The sequence below is a fragment of the Syngnathoides biaculeatus genome, chromosome 1, assembly GCF_019802595.1.
Source record: "Syngnathoides biaculeatus isolate LvHL_M chromosome 1, ASM1980259v1, whole genome shotgun sequence".
NCBI classification, from domain to species: Eukaryota; Metazoa; Chordata; class Actinopteri; order Syngnathiformes; family Syngnathidae; genus Syngnathoides; species Syngnathoides biaculeatus.
The window spans coordinates 13,581,466-13,599,523 of NC_084640.1; the positions used below are offsets into that span (position 1 = coordinate 13,581,466).

At 44.9% G+C, this 18,058-nt stretch overlaps 3 protein-coding genes across 11 annotated transcripts; 1 reads left to right on the forward strand and 2 right to left on the reverse strand.

Moving 5' to 3' along the window:
* Window positions 1-387: 387 nt before the first annotated feature.
* ptpn2b (protein tyrosine phosphatase non-receptor type 2b) lies at window positions 388-7,564 on the reverse strand. Of its 6 annotated transcripts, XM_061818734.1 has the most exons (11): window positions 7,277-7,559; window positions 6,333-6,423; window positions 6,152-6,252; window positions 5,777-5,875; window positions 4,749-4,886; window positions 4,396-4,605; window positions 3,196-3,357; window positions 2,973-3,112; window positions 2,386-2,461; window positions 672-734; window positions 416-531 (listed from the first exon to the last, which is right to left on the reverse strand). In XM_061818734.1, the coding sequence occupies exons 1-10, from the start codon at window positions 7,331-7,333 to the stop codon at window positions 711-713; spliced, it is 1,098 nt and encodes a 365-aa protein (XP_061674718.1). In that variant the 5' UTR covers window positions 7,334-7,559; the 3' UTR covers window positions 416-531; window positions 672-710. The 6 variants fall into 6 exon arrangements, with proteins under 6 accessions (XP_061674728.1, XP_061674689.1, XP_061674718.1 ...); XM_061818744.1 differs by lacking the exon at window positions 672-734 and having other exon boundaries at window positions 388-531; window positions 2,387-2,461; window positions 7,277-7,556; XM_061818695.1 differs by having other exon boundaries at window positions 672-762; window positions 2,387-2,461; window positions 2,973-3,357; window positions 7,277-7,564.
* eif3i (eukaryotic translation initiation factor 3, subunit I) lies at window positions 4,773-11,864 on the forward strand. Of its 2 annotated transcripts, XM_061818871.1 has the most exons (14): window positions 4,773-4,911; window positions 5,140-5,273; window positions 5,835-5,909; window positions 8,497-8,567; window positions 8,805-8,897; window positions 9,111-9,198; window positions 9,278-9,343; window positions 9,430-9,579; window positions 9,677-9,804; window positions 9,896-10,006; window positions 11,096-11,185; window positions 11,245-11,318; window positions 11,459-11,551; window positions 11,647-11,864. In XM_061818871.1, the coding sequence occupies exons 4-14, from the start codon at window positions 8,565-8,567 to the stop codon at window positions 11,726-11,728; spliced, it is 978 nt and encodes a 325-aa protein (XP_061674855.1). In that variant the 5' UTR covers window positions 4,773-4,911; window positions 5,140-5,273; window positions 5,835-5,909; window positions 8,497-8,564; the 3' UTR covers window positions 11,729-11,864. The 2 variants fall into 2 exon arrangements, with proteins under 2 accessions (XP_061674855.1, XP_061674864.1); XM_061818880.1 differs by lacking the exon at window positions 5,140-5,273 and having other exon boundaries at window positions 4,780-4,911.
* Window positions 11,865-12,051: 187 nt separating this feature from the next.
* On the reverse strand, window positions 12,052-17,480 carry LOC133500113 (probable histone deacetylase 1-B). Of its 3 annotated transcripts, none has more exons than XM_061818654.1 (12): window positions 17,322-17,480; window positions 16,786-16,898; window positions 16,199-16,316; window positions 16,040-16,114; window positions 15,799-15,937; window positions 14,921-15,062; window positions 14,745-14,837; window positions 14,559-14,667; window positions 13,362-13,742; window positions 13,114-13,269; window positions 12,330-12,375; window positions 12,052-12,261 (listed from the first exon to the last, which is right to left on the reverse strand). In XM_061818654.1, exons 1-12 carry the CDS (start codon window positions 17,368-17,370, stop codon window positions 12,234-12,236), a joined length of 1,449 nt encoding a protein of 482 aa, XP_061674638.1. In that variant the 5' UTR covers window positions 17,371-17,480; the 3' UTR covers window positions 12,052-12,233. The 3 variants fall into 3 exon arrangements, with proteins under 3 accessions (XP_061674638.1, XP_061674640.1, XP_061674639.1); XM_061818656.1 differs by having other exon boundaries at window positions 17,233-17,345; XM_061818655.1 differs by lacking the exon at window positions 17,322-17,480 and adding an exon at window positions 17,126-17,281.
* Window positions 17,481-18,058: the final 578 nt, after the last annotated feature.

Genomic DNA, 18,058 nt, shown 5'->3' on the forward strand with positions numbered 1-18,058 from the left:
AAACAATTCATTGCCTTTTTTTTCCATCAAATTGTCCATGTAACTATGTATTTCTTATATATATATATATATATATATCATATTTAAATGGAAAAAAAATATGTACACACCACTGACTGTGGCTTCAAGTACTTTCTTTTTCTTTATATAAAAAAATAAAACATTTTCATCAATAAGTTTTTCTCCACCCGCCCCCCCCAAAAAATACATATCTGAACAATTTTGAAAAAAAAAAAGAACCTGTCGATGCATAGCTCTTGTTTCAGTCAGTATTAACGATATTAATAACTGCGAATGATTAAAAGCCATTTTCAGAAATGCTGGTGTGTTTTGTGTGTTCTTTTTGAGTGTGTGCTGTAAACACTTTGGAGAAGAAGAAGAACAGGAGTTGCTGGCGAAGAAGAAGAAGTACATTGAGGTTGGTGTTTATCCCTGCCGATTATTATTATTTTTTTTTTTTTTTTTTGTCGTCGAACGGCGCCTCGGGTTGGTGGCGGTGGGGGGGCCGGTCAGGAGTCGCTCGTCTTTGCTCTGTCACGAGAGAAAAGCAAATAGCATAAATAATAAGTAATAAAGCCATCTGGACTTGCAAATGATGAATTGACTACAAATGCATGGCTGGAGATGACCACAATTCCCCCCCCCTTTGGCATCTTGTGGATGTTTCTCACGCATTCCAATTGGTGGATGAAAGACGAGTCTTGTTGTTGTTATTGTAGTGATTCGCCGTCCCTCCCGGCGGAAAGAGGCGGAAAATGCAGGCTTTAAAAAAAAAAATAATAATTTGGAGAAAAAAATTAGGACAGTCCCATGCCCTGGAAAAGCCCCCCCCCCCCCAAAAAAAAAAGGTGGGGAAAAAGTTCTTCCATGTCACTGATACGCGGGGAAAATGTTTTAAAATGCATGACTCCCCCCGGATTAACTATTTTTGGAAAAAGCGTACCAAATTGTTTTTCCATCTTTTTACCTCGTTCACTATCCTGGGGGGAAAAAAATTATGCTGACCTTTATGGGATGATAAAAGTGATAAATACCATTTTTTTTCTTCCGTATGTCACAGTTCCGCGAAATCGACCATGCTACTAGTTCCATGCTAGTTTTCTACTTGTTCTCACTAGTGAGAAAATTCAGCGCACTAAGTTCAACAACTGTGTTTTACTTTTTTGCACACTCGTCTAGTCGGATGACATGTTACAAAAAAGGCAAAACTACCATCGTAATAGCGTTAGCGCAGCGCTAGCATTAAACACTCTGTGTACTGAGGCTTATAACCAGATGCACTAACGCTAGCGCCGTATCACCGCATAGACCACAGGCGTGTGGAAAAAAGTCATGACTTGCAGGCCGAAAAATTACGGGAGTAACCATTTTGGCACTATTAGAATCAAGTAGGCTACTAGGATGTGAAATGCTTATTATTGAGTCGAGTAGTGTTGCTAGTGCATCAAAAAATGTAAATGAGTTTTAATTGCATGTTTGTAGGCCTGAAGTAGTAGTATCACCGACCGGTAAGACAAGTAGTTTTACTACAGTGCTGAATTTTCTTACTAGTGAGGACAAAGTGGCGGCATGGAAATGGTATTGGAAAATTGGTACTAGTAAGGCAACTGTTGTACTAGGGCACTTTAGTTATTCTATCGCTACACTGAAGTGTCTGGCTAATGAGGACGAAGATACTAGTCCATAAACCATAAGACCTGGACCATTTCATATCCTTGATATGTCCATGTACTAGTACACTTCGTCCTTGAAAGGAGGAAACATTTGGTAGTTGACAATTTTTGCTATTAGTATTGCTTTGGAAACGAGAGGCTACTAGTTAACATCAAGTACAGTGATGCCTCTGTTTTGGACCTCAATCTGTTCCAGAAAACGGTTTGAGAAGCGAATTGTTCTAAAACCAAATTGGTGTTTCCCATTACAATGAATGGAAAAAGAAATAATGCGTTCCAAGCCTTAAAAAAAGTCTTTTTAAGCATTTCCTGATAATAAAATGCATGATAGAAATACATGTATAGTTTAAATAGTAGTTTAAGACCGCGGTGGTTGCACCATGCGCGTTATGTCATCTCCAGGTTTTTTTTTTTCCGGGGGGGGGGGGGGGGGGGGGGGTAATTCGAATAGACAAAAAAAAATTCAAAATTTTCATTCGAAAACAGGGACGTTTGAGAACTGAGGCTTTACTGCACGAGTAGTCAACTGGTGTGCAGTTTTTCCTCACTAGTATAGTCCGACTGGGGCATGTGCAAAATATCCTGACAACTGAGGATAAGGAGCGCACTGGTACCTTAACATGGAGCTCAAGGAAAGGGAATTCATGCTCAAAAGGCTAAAAAAAAAGTGACGGATGATCTAACGTTTGCGTTCCGGCCGTCGTTTAAATCACCTTTTCCGCTTTCTGTCGGTATCGTTGGTCCTTTGGCTTGGAGCGATGGAGAAACTGTCGCCTCTGCGTCGTTTGCTGTCCAAAAATATACTAAATTAGGGCTGAGCAATATTGCCTTGAAATGAAAAGCAGGTTAAAAAAAAATATTCCGATCCGTTAACAAAAATAAAAAAATGACAAGTACATTACACAAAACAAGTTTTGCTTTTCATTTTTCCCCACACTGGAATATTCATGCTGTACTTTTCCAGATAAACAAGCTTTGACGTCTCTAAAACGGCAAAAACACAAAGTGTAAAAATAATTTTCTGTGAACTCACGCGTGATTGGTTTATGATTCGTGAAATCATCTTGACATGTCGGCAACTGGAAATGAATTCCATCGACCGACATTCAGTGCGCGATTCTTGAAGCGAGTTTTCAAAATTGTAATTTTCAGAGCCCGAATTTAGCTGTGTGACCCCCCGGAATTTTTTTTATTTGCGGCAAAAATTGAACCATGTTGTCAGCAATGTACAGAAACTAGAAAAAAAAAAAATTATAATTTTTGCGTCCCATAAAAAAAGGACTGCTGTTCACTACTGACTGTGTGGTGCTGTTGTCCTGTTCCGGCGACTGGCTCGGCCTCTCGCCGTCATGTCTACCGTCCTCTCCTCCGCCGTTGCGGCTCTCCGGCAGGTCGCCCGCGGCGTCCGGGTCCTCCCGGGACGACTCCCGCCTCTGAGTCTGCGAAACGGGGAAAGTAGACGTCGTCCCCCCCCCCCGCTGTGTTTCGCCGCTCTGATTGCAGACGTTTCGAGCGATTTTACCTGCGGGGACGCGTCTCCCGCGATGCACTTGGCTCCCTCGAGGACAGCCACGAAGGAAAAGCGCAGCTGGTCGGGGGTCTGGATGAGACCCATGCGGTACTTCCGCATGTCCAGCAGGATCCTTCGGATGTCCAACGCCGACGCATCTTTCCTTTTCTCCATCTACCAGACGTTAATAACCCCCCCCCACCTCAAATAGATGCTTCCTTTTTTTAAAAAAAAAAAGACAAAAAAGGGTAGCGCTGTACGTGGACATTTAAGAGTTAACTCCCAACTCTACTTTTAACCAAAACAGCAGCACCAAACCATGTAAAAATGATCTGCGCACCACAAATAAATTCTTTCCTTAAAATAATCGCTGACCTTCTTCCCATCAGAAGAAAAAAAAAACTGCTGGTACGTGCAAATCTTGCTTCATAGGCGCTATCATTTAAAAAAAATTAAATATCCTGATTTATTTGGAGCTGTCGCTAACCGAAACAGCAGCACCAAATCACATAAACAGCCTCATAACAGCAAAGGAATGCAAATAATTTCCTGGTGCAGTTTCTGGGATTACAGCGATGCCTCGGTTCTCGACCGCAATCCGCTCCAGAAAACGGTTCGAGAAGTGATTTGTTCAAAAACCGAATCAATGTTTCTCATTACAATGAATGGAAAAAGAAATAATGCATTCCAAGCCTATAAAAATTAGGCTTTTGAAAGCATTTTTATTACATTGTCCTGATAATAAACTGCATCATAGGAATACGTTTTGAAAAAAGTTTAAAGTGGTGGGGGCCGCCCACTATGTCATTTCAATTGACAATAGCAGAACGCGTCGTGGGTGTGTCAACTGCTTGCCGCGCGTGGTGTTATTTCCGGGTATTTTGGGGGTTGGGGGTGTTCGAATAGACAATAACAAAACGCGCCGTGGGTGGGTCAGCTACTTGCGCCGCACGCATTGTTATTTCCGTGTTTTTTCGGCAGCGTGGGAATTCACAACAAAGTGCGTCGTGGCTCAGCTGGTCTGGCCTTATTTCCGGGTTTTGTCGGGGGCGTTCGAGTACCGATTTTTGTTTGAAAACAGCAGCTCAAAATTTTCATTCGAAAACCGCGACGTTCGAGAACAGAGTCTTTACCGTATTTTAAAGTATGCTTGTGAGAATTTGCGTTATAGTACATGCCGTTAGCCAAAAAATGCAAAATGAAAACGCTCACGAGCACGAGACACGTGTCCACCAGCGAGAAGGTCCCCGAGCGTCCGATGCCGGCGCTGCAGTGCACCACGGCGGGGCCGTGGTCGCCGCCCAGCGCCCCGGACTCCCGCACCTTCAGCAGGAAGTTGAGGAAGGACGCCGGCGACTCGGGCACGCCGAAGTCGGGCCACGTTGTGTAGTGAAAATGGTGGATCTCCCGCTTCTCCGCCGTCTGCGGGGACAGATTTGGAAATTGCGCCATCGACTTGGGGCTGCGCTAAATCGAAATTGAATTTCTACCTTGTGAAGGCCGCCTGGATTCCAAAATGTTTGCACACCCCTGCCATAAAAGTACAGTCGACATTCAACACTTACGCTCATGTTCTGCAGCTCCAGCACTCTTGTGGTGTAGTAAGACTTGACGTCTTCCGACAGCAGCGTGACCAGGAAGCGCGTGTCCTTGAACGCCATCTCACGCTCCCCGGACACGGGCCAGTACTGAGCACACTTTTCCTGACGGACGGAGGAGAGAAAAAAGGTGCTTGGACGCTGTACGACAGTGCAGTAGTGCTCACACACGACGAGATAATCTCTAAAACTAGACATTGAACAACTTCAGATTTATTTTTTGTAGTCAATGCGTAAGTATTGATAGTTGAGTCAACTTCGATTAATCGATGTACCGTAGTTTCCGGCCTACAAGCTGCGATTTTTTTTTTGCGGTGATGCGGCTAATTTGTGCATTTTTTTTCCTAACGGCCGCAAGGGGGCACCCGAGCGGAAAAGGAAAGAGTCCGGAATATATGTGCCGAGGAAGCGACTTTTACCGGCCATGTTAGTGCTGCGCTAGCGTGAGCAGTTAGCTAGCGTGCTACTGACGTGTGTCAGTGATTTTTACTGGTAAGTTGTTTTATTTTTAACCAGCCCTGTTAGCACCCCGCTAGCATTACTGTTACCACCACACTTGTGTTAGAGCTGCGCTAGCGTTAGCACTGTGCTAGTGTGTAACTGGCGTGTGACAGTGACTTTTATCAGCAAGTTTTTTTTTTTCCCCAACCAGCCCTGTTAGCGCCGCACTAGCGCGACGCTTGTGTTACTAATGTGTTAGCATTAGCACTGTGCTAGCATGTTGCTGCTGTGTTACTGGCGTGTTTCAGTGATTCTTACCGGTAATTTATTTTTTTTCGTTCTTTTTTTAAACCAGCCCTGTTAGCTAGCTTTAGCGTTAAACGCTTTCTGTGTAAATATATCGTGTTTCAATGTGGGCACTTGCGGCTTTTACACAGCTGCGGCGTATGTATGTCCCAAATAATATTTCCTTAACAAATATGTAATTCTCAAACGTTTAAACGTCTGTAATTACGGTAGTATTATTTTTTAAAATACTGTTAATTGATCTTTACCGAGCCTTTCTCAATGACCCTGTTGAGCATGACGATGGCTTTGCTCTTTTGCTCCCAGATCATGAGCCAGAAGTGGCCACACGTGTTCCTGAGGGGACCCTGCGGATACAACACAAGCACAAAGATATATTAGGTACTTTGTGGCTGGGGGGACTTCTGACAAAAAACACTAAATATCATTTTTGTTTTATCAGTCCGCATTCACGACAACCAGCCTTCAATGTGGGATCGAATGTAGCGGTTAAAAATTGAGTGCAACAGGGCAGTGTTCTGGTCCCGCTGCAAATGTCAACCACTGTATTTAGATTGCTGTAAAAAAATACACACTTTAATTGACACCGAATGGCTCAACGCCGATCAAAGCCCGGGACTCGCCTGAGTTAATATGTAACGCCGCTGCGCCTCTTCCATCACCACCAGGCTGGCGTTGATGTAGTCGTTGTCCGCGTTCTTCAGCTTCACCCGACTGTGGTCAACTGCACGGAAGACGGAGGGAGGGAGCGAGTGAATGTCGGGAACCTCGTCCGATTTGAGACGAGCGTCGCCCGAAACGTACACGGGCTGACGTCTCGGTATCGGTTGCGGCTGCGGTTCTCCGGGTACTTGGCCACTTTGTAGGCGCATTCGTGAGACTGACTTCGGATTTCCTGGAAAGAGGGCAGTAAAAAAAAAAAAAATAAAAAAAAAAAAATAGATTTTGTCACATTGTAAAATCAAGTACGACAGCGGTCATAGTGTCATAAAAGTTGTCTCGGCACAACTCTCGCAACTTAAAATGCTGAATTTACACGCATAGTGGAGATAAAAGTCCTTTGAAATATCTACGGTACACTATAAAATGGGTTAATTTTATTACAATTAAATCTTGTGAGCGCTTGACGCGTCCCCCTTCCAAGAATGGAATGTTTTTCGACTTTTCCCAGAAAGCAGCGACACAAATTCTACAGTGACAAAGCGCCGCGTAATATTTTCACCGGCATACATCGCAACTCAACCTTCTGCGTCATCGGGGGTCAGAGGACACGGGTGACCTGTCGTTAATTTATCCGATTGGTGACGTCATTGGGAATCTATCCATATGAAGAAAGGGTTAAAAAAAACAAGTTGAAAGGCTGTGTGTTTTGGGGAAAAGAGAGGACGCAGGGTTTCTAGTCATTGCTGTCATAGTACCCTTGATTACTTCCTTCCACTCATCCATCCTTCCTCTTTCCATCCTATCCTTCCTTTTCTCGACCTCTCCTACGAGTCTTACTCTAATTGGCTTCACCTTGTTTATTTAATGTAACTTATTTCACGTTAAACAAGTGTAAAATTACCTTTACCCGGGCACTATCGCGCTTTTATTTTTGCCAAACAGCGAGTGACACGATGTCATTATTTTATTGACGCAATTGTTTTATCTTCACGGTTACAGACGACGTGATTTAAAAACGAAAGGTCCGTTGTTTTAACGTTTACAAACACCCGGCTAAACGTTAGCAACGTGCTAACTCCACTCACCATGTAGAATTTGTGCCACCGGCCCTCCGACTCGATGTCCTGAAACTCCCGCTCCATTTTCACCGAGCCCGGCCTTGCCTCGCACCAGTCGAGGCCGCCTACCTCATCATTTCGGCCGGCTCGGGTTGTTATTTCAAGAAAAAAAGGGGTGAAAAGAAACAAGAAAGCTTCTTTGTGTGCGTGGTGAGGGGGGAATTACGACTTCCCCGTGGTAAGCTTTCTTTAGTTGAGTTGGTCGTCACTCCCCCCCCCCCGATGACGTCTGACGATCGGCGCATGCGCAAACGAGGGCTCCTCCGGCGCCTGTCAAAGGCAACAGAGAGCTCGGAGTAAACAAAGATTTCTTTTGACGTCACAATACTTGAAAGCAATAAAATATTTCCTTTCATCTAATGAAACGCTCCAAGAGTCTATTGCCATTGTTTTGAGTGTTTCATGTTGCGTAACTGTATAAAATATATAAATCTATTCAAGTTAACGTATGGAAATAGTTTTTCTAAAAAAAAAAATAATAATAATAATAACAATAAACATGGGGGTTATAATTAATAAAGCAAAATTTCGAATACAAGTTTTATTTGAGATTCATCAATAATCAACTATAACCAAATGAAAATATTACTTTTTAAAATCAAATTTACAACTAACATGTAGTTAATACATAAAACATCCTTTATCCCATATTTAATTGATAAGATGTTTAAGTCCTTTTACAATGCACTTTTTTACGTCAAAATGAAATTTTTTTTAAAACGATTGCTATAAATCTCTAGTATCATTATGATTAAAATGTTAATGAAACGGTTTTATAATACTGTTATATAAAACATACAAAATATATTTTAATAGAAATGTGAATTTTTATACAGTACATTTAAAATTAAAAATACACAATGTTATCATGCGTGAAGACAAATATAATCTTATTGTATTTTATAAATAGAATTGTATGTATTTTTCAGTACCATCTTTATTTGCTGTTTTTTTAATATTTTGTTTCAAATATAGATTATTTGTTTTATACACTAATTATAGTTGTATATTATATATATGAATGAAATGTAACTAAACAATTATTACAAACCCAAAAAAATAAATATTATTTCACAGCCAGCTACTGTACTTTACATTCCGATACGTTAGAGGGCGCACGTTTATATCTCTGCTTGCCGGTCACCGAAACAACGTCACTTCCTTTTCCGCCTCTTTTTCGCCAACAGAAACACGAGTGTTCATCTTGTCTCTCTTTATTCGGAGCCTACGCAGCTTTCTTGGTCGGCTGGCAAACATGGTGAGTATTTTACGTTTTTTTTTTTTTTTTTGCCTACAGTACGGCCGTTTGTTAAAAGAACTAAGGTAGTAGTCTCGAACCTGCCCCGTCAGCTGTCTACGGGGGAAGAATGAGCGGTGCTTGGAACTGCGTCGTAGTCTGTATTTTATTTTATGGTTTTGTCAGTGTTGGGTCAGTTGTTGTTTAGCCAAACCGCCATTTTAAAGACATCGGTTCGTGTCCCTTTCTTCTCCATAGAAACCCATTCTGCTTCAGGGCCACGAGAGGTCCATTACTCAGCTGAAGTACAACAGAGAGGGCGATCTCATCTTCTCCGTGGCCAAGGACACTGTGAGTTTGGACGGTACCACAAGTTCAACCCAGTTAGACACTTGTTGTTCGTGCGGGTGCTCCGCAACCTGTAAAAAACACAAATTACTGCTTTCCTATGACTTATTTTACTACCATTTTGAGTCAACATACATTTACAGCGAACCCACATATTCGCTACTCATTATTATATATATATTCATGTATATATGCACACAAATTTTCTCCTTTTAGGTTGCAAATGTGTGGTATTCCGTCAACGGCGAGCGTCTGGGCACCTACAACGGACACACGGGAGCGGTGTGGTGTGTCGACTGCGATTGTATCCACAGAATTGTAAATGTATTGTCGCGTAATTGCGCCACCCGCTAGCGGCTTCCTTAGCTCGCCCTCCCACCCAGGGGACACCAAGAAGGTGTTGACGGGTTCGGCCGACAACAGCTGCCGGCTGTGGGATTGCGAGACGGGTAAGTCGACCGTTTTGTTTCCATTTTTTTTTTTTTTTTGATTGCGCTTAAAATTTGGGGCCGTCCTAAATGTGACGCGTTGACAGGTAAACAGATGGCCTTGGTCAACACCAACTCTGCGGTCAGGACGTGCGGCTTCGACTTCAGCGGCAACATCATCATGTTCTCCACGGACAAGCAGATGGGCTACCAGTGCTTCCTCAACTTCTTCGACCTGCGAGATCCGCAGCAAATCGGTAACGTCGTCTCGAAGATCAAATTTGAGTTGGACGGAACTTTGTGGAAATGGCGGCGTTTCGCGCTCAAACCTGCGCCCGGATTCTTTTCGCGCAGACGACAATCAGCCGTACCTGACGGTCCCGTGCAACGACCACAAGATCACCAGCGCCGTGTGGGGGCCGCTCGGGGAGTTTGTCATCGCCGGGCACGAGAACGGCGAGATCAACCAGTTCAGCGCCAAGGTGGACATTCGTCCCATTTTATTAGCGACGCTGTTATTAATGCTCGGCACACGCGCGGAGTTGAAGGTGTTTTGTCGTTGCTGTCGTCCAGTCGGGGGACGTCCTGAAAACCATCAAGGAGCACAGCAAGCAGATTAACGACATCCAGTCGTCGGTGGACCTCACCATGGTCATCACTGCATCCAAGGACAACACTGCCAAGGTAACCGTTTATTCCACTTACGAGCGTTGCCGTGGGGATAGCTCCTCAAATATTTGCTCGTGTACACGCGGAAATACCGTAATTCTCGGCCTACGAAGCACACCTGGTTACAAGCCTCGCCCCCACATCCCCACGTTGACCGATGATTTGATTTACCGGCAAAAATCACCGAGACACGCCAGTAACGCGGCGGCAACGGGCTAGCGCAGTGCTAATGCGAGCACAGCAGTAACTTAACGGTAACGCTAACACTGAGCTAACAGAGCCGCCGGTTAAAAAAAAAAAAACTTACCGATAAAAATCACTAAGACAAAGCAGCAACATGCTAGCACAGTGTTAACACTAGCGCAGCAGTAACACAAGCGTGGCCCTAACAGGGCCGGCTAAAAAAAAAAAAAAAATTACCGGCAAAAATCACCTAGACACTCCAGTAACAACAGCAATATGCTAGCACAGTGCTAACGCTAGCGCAGCACTAACAGCCGGTTTAAAGAAAACTTACCGGTAACGCTAACACTGAGCTAACAGGGCCGGTTGAAAAAAAAACTTACTGGTAAAATTCACCGAGACACACCAGTAACACAGCAGCAACAGGCTAACACAGTGTTGACGCTAGCGCTGCAGTATCACAAGCGTGGCGCTAACCGTGACGCTAACACGCCGCTAACAGGGCCGGTTAAAAAAAAAGCTTAACGGTAAAAATCACAAAGACGCGGCAACACGCTAGCACATTAACGCTACCGCTGTACAAACACAAGTGTGGCTCGACGGTAACGCTGGCGCAGCACTAACGCTAACAGGGCCAGTTAAAAAAAAACTTAATAACAATCGCTGAGAAACGCCAGTAGCACAGCAGCAAAATGCTAGCGCTAGCGCAGCACTAACACGGCCGGTAAAAGGTCACTTCCTCGGCGCTTATATTCCAACGGTCTCACTCTTACCTTAGGGAAAAAAAAAAAAAAAAGCAGACAAATTATCCGCATAAACCGCAGGGTTGAACGCGTGTGGAAAAGCGTCGCGGCTTGTCGGCCGGAAATGACGGTGAAGCTTTCCACCGCTAAATCTCAGCGTTGAATATTTGCTCCTCAGCTCTTCGACTCGGCCTCCTTGGACCACATCAAGACCTTCAGGACGGAGCGACCCGTCAACTCCGCCTCCATCTCGCCCATCATGGACCACGTAAGTTGCCCCCGCAGTCTGGTCGGCGCGGTTGTTCAAAACTCACCCGCGCGACGCAGGTGGTGATGGGCGGCGGTCAGGAGGCCATGGAGGTGACCACCACCTCCACCAGGGTCGGCAAGTTCGAGGCCAGGTGAGCCGTCAAAATTATTCACGCAATTTGTGGAAAATGTTTCATTCTAGATTGATGAATTTGTTTTTGTAAACATGTTATCAAGCCACATCCTTTGTTATTGTTCTTTGAATTGAAACGTGCACTCGCGTGACGTTCAGGTTCTTCCACGCCGCCTACGAGGAGGAGTTCGGCAGAGTCAAGGGCCACTTCGGACCCATCAACTGTGTGTCGTTCCACCCGGACGGCAAAAGGTAGGCGAGCGCCCGTCCGCAGGCAACAACGCAGTTTTTTTGTTTGTTTTGTTTTAAATCGCGGTGATTTGTGCATTTTGTCCCGCGTCTCCCAGTTACAGCAGCGGAGGCGAAGACGGATACGTGAGGATTCACTACTTCGACCCGCAGTACTTTGACTTTGAGCTGGAGGTGTGAAAAAACACTTGGCGGGTATCCAGAACTTCAATGAAGCCGATTCCTTTTTTTTTGTTGTTTTTAACATTTTGACATAAGACTTGACACCCACATCACAAATTTCTGCTACTTTCAATTAAACAGTTCAAACTTCAAACTGCCTTTCTTTTTTTTTGTTTTTTATGTTTTTTTACTTTTTTATTACAAAGTTCTGGAAGTAACATCACATCACCTTTGTACACGATCACAAAATAAGCTTAAATTGCGTTGGTAAAAAAAAAAGGCTTCACGATGAAACAAAAGAGTGCTGTAAACATATCTTTGTAAAGATACGCCAAGGAAGCTCATAATTACACATTTTCATTATAATAGATGCTTCACGTGTATAAAAAAATACTGACGAGGGTCATTTGAACGAGGATACATTTTTCCGCAGCTCAAACCTGACAGGAGGGTGTTTGGTTTGTGCTGTGAGGCGCGTCGACCGGGTGGAGCTTAACACTGGCAACGGGGTTCGCGCTCGTCTTCAAATGTTCTTCAGCTCCTCTTTTGCTCTGCAAGAGTTAAAAACGTCAAAAGTTGTTGCAGAGGTAGAAAGCTGTTGTGAGTCAATTGTTCTTACGATAAATTATCCATCTTTTCTTCCTCCTTGAGCTCATCCTTCACATCTACAAAGCAGAGAGAAAAAAAAATGATCAGTGCACATTTCCCCTATTAAGGAAAAAACAATAACCGTAATTTCCGGCCTATAAAACGGGACTTTTTTTTTTTTCCACGCGCTTTCAACCCTGCAGTTTATGCAGCTAATTTGTGCATTTTTTTTTTCCCTAACGGCCGCAAGGGGGCGCCCGAGCGGAAGAGGTAGGAGAGACCGGAATATATGTGCCGAGGAAGTGACTTTTACCAGCCATGTTAGTGCTGCATTAGCGTTAGCACTGTTGTGTCTCAGTGATTTTTACCGGTAAGTTTTTGTGTTCAACTGGCCCTGTTAGTGTTAGCGCCGCGCTAGCGTTGCTGTTGGGGTTGCGCTAGCGCCGCGCTTGTGTTAGTGCTGCGCTAGCTTTAGCACTGTGCTGGCGTGTCTCAGTGAATTTTACCGGTAAGTTTTTTTCGTTTGTCTTTTAAACCGGCCCTGTTAGCGGCATGTTAGCATTAGGACTATACTAGCATGTTGCTTCTGTGTTACTGGCGCGTCTCTGTGATTTTTAACCAGTAACTTTTTTTTTTTCTTCCCCCCACTGGCCCTGTCAGTGCTGCGCTAGCGTTAGCGCCGTGCTAGCATTAAACTGTGTACCGTCTTTGCAAATATCTTGTGTTTCAATGCGGGCACTTGCGGCTTTTCCACAGCTGCGGCCTATGTATGTACCAAAAAGTACTTCCTTTACAAAGGCCGTGAATTGCGGTACCTTTCTTTTCGTCCGCGTCACGTTCCTCCTCTTTCTTCATCCGCTTGGCCTTCTTGTGATTGGTCGCGTTCCGCCGACCGCCTCCTTGCCCCTCGGCCTCATCCTCGGAGTCGGAGAACTCCTCGTCGCACGCTATCCTCTTGTCGTGCGCGCGGACTTAACGACAAAGCAAAAGCCACGACGTGATTGTGAGCTAAGGCGTTTCACAGCTTTCGGCGCCGACAGGATGGGTCGCCTCGAGGCTTAACTGGAAACGCGTTTGTCCGGGTCCTCGTCGTCCTCATCCGCGCTGTCGGGGTGGGGGGCGTCTTCGGGTATGGCCTGCATCTGGACGCCGGGCGCGTGCGGCAACATGCGCAAGTTCTCGAATAGCCGCTGCTTGATCTTCTCCAGGTACTCGTCCGTGTTCTGGTTGGTCATGTTGGACGGGCTGATGTGCAGCTTGAAGTCGGGCCCGAAGTACTCGAAGTAGTCGTTGTAGGGCAGCTCGTTGGGGATGGAGCAGTCCAGCGCCACCGCCGTCTCGTAGGTCCAGCAGCGCGCCACGTTGCGGATGGTGTAGCCGCCCCCGCCCAGCATCAGCAGCGGGAGGTTGAAGCTCTTCATGTACTCCACGCACTTGGCGTGGCCTGCAAACAAGCATCACGTGACGGTTACGCGTGGATGGCGTCTGCAGAGCAATAGTGGCACCTAGTGGCCTTTCAGAATCACTGCATGGAATAAGTGCAGTGGCATCTTGTGCGTAGCGTGCACTTTCCCATGTAGCGCTGCATTCTATTTCCCATTTTACGTTATCTACCAATTACAGCCTTGGTTTTCAAACGAAAATCGGGACTCGAACGCCCCCGACAAAACCCGGAAATAACGTAACGCGCAGCTGACCCACCCGTGACGCGTTTTGTTATTGTTTGTTTCAAACGCCCCCTGAAAAAGAAATTGGAAATGACGTAGCGCGCGCGTCGCTACAGTTACAGCAATGCACTCTTGGCCTAGCGTACTCTACTACTAAAGCATACATATTGAGCAAAAAATAGTATTTAAACTATACATGTATTTCTACTATGCAGTTTATTATCAGGAAAAGCTAAAAAAAAAAAAAAAAAAAAATGCTTTAAAAGCCTAAATTTTTAAGGCTTGGAACGCATTATTTCTTTTTCCATTCATTGTAATGGGAAAACATCGATTTGGTTTTCTGGAATGGATTGTGGTCGAGAACCGATGCATCGCTGCACACACACACACACACACGTATGTATATATATATATATACACACATACACACACACGCGCACATTTATATATACACTTTTTTTTTTTTACACAGACATTATACCACAGGTGTCCAACTTAAGGCCTCGCCCTTTGAGTCCAGTCCATGAAAAAAAATGAACTTTTTGTTTGTTTGTCAGTGTACATACGTACGTTTAGTAAATTCTTGCCGGTACCTTTGATGGTGAGGTTGAAGCAGCCCAGTCTGTCCCCCGACAGGGAGTCGGCGCCGCACTGCAGGACCACGGCGCTCGGCTGGTACATCTCCATCACCTTGGCCGTGATCTAACACACGGGGCACGCCTGTTCACGCGACGAGCCCGTACCGACTCGGCGGCGTCGGATACAAGAAAAGCACGGACGGGTTTGAAGATGGCCTCGTAAGACTCGTCGTCGATGCCGTCTCGCAGCGGGTAGTTGACCGCGTAGTACTTCCCTTTCCCGGCGCCGATGTCCTACAAGTGAACGCGTCAGGGAGGAAGGAGCGTTACCGTCTCGTGAACCGTCGCCCTCGTCGGGGGTGAGGTCCGGAACTCACCCTTAAGTCTCCGGTGCCCGGGAAGTACTCGCCGTACTTGTGGAAGGAAACCGTCATGACCCGGTCGGTGGTGTAGAACGCCTCTTCCACGCCGTCGCCGTGGTGGATGTCGATATCGATGTACAGCACGCGCTGGTGGTACCTGCACACACCGGAAGAGCGGCGGACATTTTAGATGACATTATCTACCATAAAAATGACAGTGAAGAAAATAAGTATTTGGATGACACAGAGGAGTCATGGGAGAAAGTTTTCTTGTCAGATGAGACCAAAATGGAACTTTTTGGTCATAATTCCACTAACAGTGTTTGGAGGGAGACGAATGATGAGTTCCATCCCAAGAACACCGTCCCTCCTGTGAAATACGGAAGTGGTAGCATCATGCTTTGGGGCTTGTTTTTCTGCACATGGGACAGAACGACTGCACTGTATTAAGGAGAGGATGACCGCGGCCATGTTTTGTGAGATTTTGGGGAACAAGCATTGAAGATGGGTCGTGGCTGGGTCTTTGACCCGAAGCACACAGCCAGGAAAAACCAAGGAGTGGCTACGGGAGAAGCATATCAAGGTTCTGGCGCGGGACTAGCCGGTCTCCAGACCTAAACCCGAAAGAAAATCTTCAGAGGGAGCTGAAACTCCGTGTTTCTCAGCGACAACCCAGAAACCTGTCTGATCTAGAGAAGATCTGCGTGGAGGACTGGTCCAAAATCCCTCCTGCCGTGCGTGCCAACCTGGTCAACAACTACAGGAAACATTTCACCTCTGCAATTGGAAACAAAGGCGACTGTACCAAATATTAAGTTTCTTTCCAGGTGTTCAAATACTTATTTTCCCCACTGTATTTTTTGAAGACGCGTGAAAAATAGTAAACGCGTTACTTGAGCAGCTCGAGGATGGCGAGCACGATGTCGTTGACGTAGCAGAAACCGGACGCCTCGGACTTCTTGGCGTGGTGCAGCCCCCCCGCCCAGTTGACGGCGATGTCCGTCTGTTGCTTGTTCAGCTTCACGGCGCCCGCTAGAGGGGGGGAGGGGGAAACAACGCCACGCGCATCCGATAAATGAAAAGCCACCACGGCGGGATCGTCACGGGACGTCGGCGCCTTCGAGACGAACGCACCCACGGAGCCGCCCGTGGAGAGCTGGCAGAACTCGAACAGGCCGTCGAACACTGGGCAGTCTTCTCCCACGTTGACTGTGAGGGGGAATTACGAGTGAGTCGCTTGTAATGCGCACATTTTATTATTATTATTATATATTTTTCTATTAATGAACTCACATCTTTGCATCTGCTTGCTGTATTCCGACATGTTGTCCGGCCGGATGGACCTGAGGAACTTGATGTAGTCGTCGCTGTGGTACTTTGTCATCTCCTCGCCGCTGGCTTTGTGCGGCCTCTTCGGACACATCGTTCAAATAATTAAAATAATTTATTATTTGAAAATCTAAATGGATGGGATGGGTTTTTTTTTTTTGTAAAAACATACTTTCTTTGTTATTATTTTTAATAAAGTATGAAAATATTTTTAAATTGCTTATTTTTCATGAAAAATAATTATTGAAATGAATTATATTATCTATAAATAAATTCTATGAAAATCTATATATATATATTATCTATATTTATAACTATTACCTATATATATAATTTATTTATACTATACATATATATATATATATATTTACATTGTATATATTGTACATTTGCATGATTTGATGGATTTAAGAGCATATTTTAAAGTGGTTCAATAAATTTAGAGAAATCCACCAAAATATAACAAGTATATTCCCCCCCCCCCTCACGATACCCCCAAAAAATTATGAATAATAATAATAATCGGGTTGCAATTAGTAATCGCTCCTCACATAGATCTCCATCTTCCTGTAGAGGCCATAGTTGAGGAGCAGGTTGTGGGTCATCCGGATCCGGTGCGGCTTCATCGGGTGGCCCTGGCCGTAATAATAGTTCCCCACGTCGCCTGGGACCAGAACAAAAATAATAATTTTAAAAAAAATGTATCTTAGCAATTGGGGAATTCCCGATTGAATAGTCGGTGGATTGTAATTGACAGGCAGGAAAGTTAGCACGGCTGTTTACCATCCTTTTAAAAAGTCAACATGGGTGAAAGTTAGGGTTAAATTCAAATTATTCAAATTGTTGACTGGTTTAGTTTTTAGTTTTTGGCTACATAATGTCATCCATCACCTGTGCGTTCGCACTAGCAGCTACGCTAGCTTAGCACCGAGCTAGTTAGCTGTAGCTTGCTAAACCGGCTAGCCCAAGCGACCGGCGTCGGCACTTTTAAGCCGTACCACTTGTGTGTTTCGAAGCATTTACAGCTCGCCCGCCGCTCCGTTAAATGCCTTTCAAAAGGCGAGCGGGCACAAAATTGGATAATTACCGTCGTAGTAATAGCAAACTTTCTTCTTTGTCCCCTGCGAGAGCGCCATTTTACACCCAATTAAGCCCCTCGACTTCTTGATTTGGGCTCGCGCACCGGCGCCTGGTTAGTGTGATTGGTTCTTGGCACCGCCCGCCTGGGAGGTGCCGATATTTAAAAACGAGCCTGTGCCAACACTGAAAAATCGGGGCTCGATTCCCTCGGGACATGATGGAAAACTCTTTATTTGCCAAAACCATCAACGTGAAGGCAATTACGATAGTTACCGATTCACCCTGCCATTTCCCGAGCCGCTTATCCTCACCAAAAGAAGAAGAAGAAAAAAAAGACTGGATAGCACACATCGAGCGGTATGAAGCAGCCATCTTGGTACTCCCAAAACGTGTGGAAGACATGGTTTACAGGTTGGATTATGGTGGGGTTTTTCCTCAAAATTTGGCATGTAGAATTAAACCTGATCGTGTGAGCTTGACTTTCTTTCAGTTCTGCTAACATGAAGGACTTTTAATTCCACTTGGTAGGCCAAAAAAGGCGAATTGCAAAGGAAAGACAGAGCACACCGTGACCAGCAAGAAACCTTGCTCGGGCCCGATTTCCGTGACTTTAACGTTTCCCAAAATACGCTGTGAAGAACTATCATCATAACAAAGCAAAAAAAAAAAAAAAAAAAAATTTTTGCCATAAAAACATTCAATTTTAATTCAAATCAGATACATTTTTTGGACTCGCAATGGGAA